Here is a 5,330-nt window from a genome sequence, read left to right as displayed (position 1 = left end):
AGCCTAAGTTAAACTGACTGGAAAGAACTTGTTCTTTGTGGTTTAGTTGGCAAGTTTTCAAATCTCTCTTCAACCAACCGAATTGAGTGTTTGTGCCGAAAAGGAGTTCAGACAAGTGTTCTGTCTCCGTGAGGTGTTAGTGCCCAGTGTGCGCTAGGAGTGAGAAATCCAACAAGGTGTGTTGGTACTGAAGATATGATCTTCAGTCGTCTCGGTTGTGTGCACCCGTAAGCACATGTTCAGGTTTGCTGTGCACCTGTAAGCACGAGCATCGGTTTGTGCACTCTTAAGCACTTGCCCAGTGAAGTTGTTGGTCTGATCAACCGACTGTGGATGTAGAAAGTATTTTCCGAACCACGTGAAAATCTCTGTGTCATTTACAGCCTTCAGTATTTACATTCTTACTTGTGCTCTTACTTTCTTAAATTGAAAACTGATTAATTGCAAAGAGAAACCTAACGACTAACAACGTGTTTAACTCACAGGCTATTACGAAACAAAAGTTTTCCGCTGCGTGTGTTATCAGTCTAACTGATCTATCTTCTGATAGTCAGTAAGATTCATAACATATCTCTGTTTATCAAACTCGACTGAAGCTTTACGTGTATCAGTTAAAGTCTTTGACTTAATTGATAACTCCTTACTGAAGAGTATTCAGTATCAGTCGTCAATCCTGTTTTGGTCAAAACTCTTTTTAGTAAACAGGTTGAGTCAGTTTGTGTTTGAAGTTTCGTTTTGATTCATCGAGCAAAAATAGCCTATAGGTGTATCCCCCCCATACACCTATTCGAGACCCTCCGGACCTAATAGCACCTTTCAAATTTGAGAGATAGAGAAAGAGGAGATCCGGCGGGAGTGAGGCGGTGGCAGACAGAAGCAGGGGACTCCGGCGGATAGTGGGGCGAACGGGGAAGATCTGAAACTATACAAATTTGAGAGAGGGAGAGGGAGGGAGAGAGAACCGATGGTGAAATCCGGCAGCTTGGGAAACGACTCCGGCATCAGATCGACTCCGACAGGGGGCGAAATCCGACAGCTTGGGGGAATGGCGTTCAATTGCTTTTGGGGGAATGGCGTAGGGCAAATGATTTTGGGGGGAAGATACTGAATAGTATTAATATTCTCGACGATTTAATGACGGAAAATCGAAATATTTAAAATAATTATAAAAAAATTATATTTCTCGACGGATTGTCGACGGACACCTAAATTTTTAATTAAATTTAATAATTATCGACGGCCGAAAAAAAAAGTAATATTTTAAGAAATTAAAATTTCTTGGATTTTTGACGGATTTACGGCGGGACTAAAATTCCGTCGAGAACGCCGCCATTTTCTCGACGGAAATTCTCCCGTCGTAAAATTCCGCCACTGTTCACGTGATTTTTTGAGACGGGAACAAACTTTGTACTTTATTTATTTTATTGCGTTTGAGTTTTATTGTTGACATTATATTTGTTAAATGTTGTTTATTAGGTAAGCAAGTTTTTAAACAAAAATCGATATTATCGTACTGAAATTTATCAATTTCAATATACCGTGTAAGTGCGGTATACCAAAACATGATACGGTATACCGAAACCGCAGTATACCGACATACGGTACGGTATACCGAAACAAAGGTACGATAAAGGTATGAGATTTTCTCATACCGTAATTTAAGGTATACCAGACTAAGGTATACCGTAGGTAAATGTAAGGTAAAAGTATGAAATTTTTCCATACCAAAGGTAGAGATAAGGTATAAGGTATGCACAATTTATTAAGGTATACCGTACCATCCCACCCCTATCTCCAACCATTAACTACAAAATTACATAACTAGTGTAGAGAAAAAAGTGGAAATATCATCAGATGGTGATGATATTACAAAAGTCAAGTGCCAAATTCAACTAATTTTCTGGAAATAAGTTAAATTATAATAAGTGAATCGTTGTTTACATGCTTGCATTTACAATACAAAACTAACATTTACTTCTATTCAATAAGACATATATATAGCTTCAAACACATCACAAGCTTCTAATCTCGAGCTCGATGTTCTACCAAGCATAAAACTAACATCAAACACTATGAAAAAAGATTGTCACTCTTATCCATGATCTCTCTTGGCCTACACATGACTTGCAATGGTTCCAACTTAGGCATGGTTAAGCCTTCCCCTTCACCCAAATCAATTTCCTCCAAGCCAACCCTCTCCCACTCAAAGCATTGAATCAAGGACCCTAAGGCCAAGCCCACCACCCGTTGCCCGAGAGTGGAGCCTGGGCATGACCTCCTCCCCATCCCAAATGGCATCAGCTCATGAGCTTCGAAATGTTTGCCTTCAAACCTCTCCGGCTTGAAGATCATTGCATCTTCCCCCCATACGTGAGGGTCCCTATGTATCGCCCATGCGTTCACAAGCACCATTACTCCACGTGGGACGTCGTATCCCCCCACCTGACAGTCCTCGGCCGACTCGTGTGGCAATAGCAATGGTGCGGCTGGAAATAACCGAAAGGTTTCGAGGATTATGTTGTTGAGGTAGGGCAGGTTAGAGAGATCTTCTTCTTCCATCAACCGCTCCTTTCCTACTTTGGCGTCTAATTCTGATTTTACTTTTTCCAATATTCGAGGATTATTCACTAGATTGGACATCGCCCATTCTATTGTCACGTATGATGTGTCTGTGCCGGCAATAAGCATGCTCTGTATAAACATCAACACTCAACATTCTCAATTATCTAATTCCTTCGTACCATTTGACTTGGCACGTTTATTTTATATGATTATTCCAGAAAGTAAATTATAGTGTCAAAGTATGTTGACTCATATTTAATATATATAGTGTAAATTTATTATCCAGAAAATATATAAACCAAGTTAAATAAAATATCACCCTAAAAAAAGTTAAATAAAATATCTCCAGAAAAAATACAAGTCAAATCAAATAAAATAGAGTGAGTATTATTTAATTGTTTAATCACTAGCTAATACACAATCAACAAATTTATACTCTACAAATATAGACAGTGGTAAGGGTAAAAATTGGCCATCTTTTCTTAGGTGAAATATAAATAGTAGCCACAAATTTAAAAATATGTAAATTAATTTTACTTGTTTTTTTGTAAAATAGACTATTTTTAGTACCCTAATGAAATTCAAAAAAAAAAAAAAAAGGTTCATGTTGATGAGAAGACCAAATGTCCTCGCGATTATGCAAATTGAACGATTTCGTGCAATTTGCTATCACACAAAATCGTATAATTATTGCGATCGTGTAAACCTTTGATTTTCGCGTGAATTTGCACTATCACATAAAATTGTTCAATTTGCATTATCACGTGAATATTTGATTGTCGCATAAATAAGAACCTTGACGCTAGCAATTTCATAAAACATTAGTAACAAGGCCCATCCTTCATGCTCGACCGCGATATACGACGACATTGTCGTGGAAGAGTCGTCGGCGAGCACTACTTGTTATTAGCGTTAAAATAAGAAATTCTTCTCTATCGTGTTCATGCTTAAATTAAAGGTTCATGCGATCGTGTTATATATATAGTGGAAATTGCATTGTCACGAGAAATGTTTAATTCGCGTGAACCTTCTATTTTTGCATGAACATAACCTTCGAATTATTTTCAGATTTTATAGTACTCCCTCCGTCCACTAATTGTTGGCCTACTTGCCTTTTTGGTCCGTCCACCAATTTATGTCCTATCTATTTTGTGTAAGTTTATATTCATATTTTAATCAAAATTGTGGGTCCCTTTAATAAATTGTGGCCTAATTGCATTGACTTTAATAAAATGTGGATCCCTTTCTCCACTTAACTAATAAAAATACATTTTTTTCTTAAAACCAGTGTTTTGCCTCCTAGGCCAACAATTAGTGGACGGAGGGAGTATATTATTAGAGACATTTTAGTAATTAAAAATGACTAGAATTTATATATTAGTGGTTACTATTTATATCTCGCTTAGCTAAATGTCTATTGCAACATTTTCTTTTTGCCTCAATTAGCTAATATACCTAGCATTTGAAAATACGTACCTATATATGTAGCTAAGGGACTAAGAACACTACGTAGCATTAATTGAAAGAGCAGATAAATGTTGATAGTATAATATTAGAAAAGAGGCTAACCATTATGAACCCTTTGATTATGTGATCGGAGCAGAACTCCGGCTGCGATTCCTGCAGCGACAACAAATGTCCGATCATCGAATTTTTCCTCTGGCGGCGGTGCTCATCGATCAAACTCTCGAAAAAATCGTCGAGTTCTTTACCAAGAGAGGCCAATTTCTTGGTATAACCACCGTAATCGATCCACTGCAGAAACGGCAAAAAATCCTGCGGATTCGAAGCCTGCGCCGCTGCGAGCACTTCGCTGATCAGCTTCGTGAACCGCCGCCCCTCCTCGCCGTCTTTGCCGGAGTATCTTTTCCCGGCGATCATCCTCATCATGATGTTAAACGTGAGCTCCGACAGCTTCGGCCGCAATTCGACTTGTCTAAAACTTCGAGAAGCTTCGAGAAGGCTCAGGAGCAAGCGATTGGCTTCGTCTCGCCGGATGTGGAGGAAGCCGCTGAGGCGGGCGGAGGAGAGCAGCTCCTGGGCGGCGATGCGGCGGAGGCTCCGCCAGTAGGCGCCGTAGGGGGCACCGACCATGGACCGTTGTTTGTAGCCGATGTAGTCATCGACGAGGATTCGGGGGCGGTTGGCGAGGGCGGTGTCGAGCTTTGTGAAGCATTCCTCCACCAAGCGTGGCGATGACACCACCACGCAGCGGCGGAAGCCGAGCTTGAGGGAGAAGATGGGGCCGGTCGCTTGGGCGAGGCGGTGTAAGGTGCGGTGGAGGGGTTGTTTTAGGAGGTGGAGATGGCCGATGACGGGCAGCGCTGCGGCGGGGGTTGGTGGGAGATGGTAGGTTTTTGCGGTGCTTAGTTTTCGGATAAGGAAGAGGAATAGAATAGTGAGAGATGCGTAGAGGAAAGGGGCAGTGTCCATGCTGTCGGTGCATTCAAGCCTTAATTTGTACTAATATTTGGTGGTGTGTTATCATTTCAAACTCTTAGCTTTATAAAAGAATGTGATCCGCCTGTGTTAGTAAGCCCCAAAGGGTTAATGTCTATACCTAAAGATTTTGAGTTTGAATTTTTTGTATTGTAATCTTTAAATTTTTTTATTTAATATTTTTAATTTATCAAAAAAAAGAAAAAAGAATGTGAGCTTTTGCTCGAAAAAAAAGTAATCTTTTATATAATAAAATTTACTTACATCCACACGTTTATATATATATATATATATATATATATATATATATATATATATATATATATATA

The 5,330-nt window shown here is 39.5% G+C and overlaps 1 protein-coding gene across 1 annotated transcript; it reads right to left on the bottom strand.

Moving 5' to 3' along the window:
- Positions 1-1,896: 1,896 nt before the first annotated feature.
- LOC130990934 (cytochrome P450 81Q32-like) lies at positions 1,897-5,099 on the bottom strand. Its single transcript, XM_057915155.1, has 2 exons — positions 4,132-5,099; positions 1,897-2,691 (listed from the first exon to the last, which is right to left on the bottom strand). The coding sequence occupies exons 1-2, from the start codon at positions 4,993-4,995 to the stop codon at positions 2,071-2,073; spliced, it is 1,485 nt and encodes a 494-aa protein (XP_057771138.1). The 5' UTR covers positions 4,996-5,099; the 3' UTR covers positions 1,897-2,070.
- Positions 5,100-5,330: the final 231 nt, after the last annotated feature.

The sequence above is a fragment of the Salvia miltiorrhiza genome, chromosome 6, assembly GCF_028751815.1.
Source record: "Salvia miltiorrhiza cultivar Shanhuang (shh) chromosome 6, IMPLAD_Smil_shh, whole genome shotgun sequence".
NCBI lineage: Eukaryota > Viridiplantae > Streptophyta > Magnoliopsida > Lamiales > Lamiaceae > Salvia > Salvia miltiorrhiza.
The sequence above is the reverse complement of the archived record's forward strand: the minus strand, read 5'-3'. Positions and strand labels throughout refer to the sequence as shown.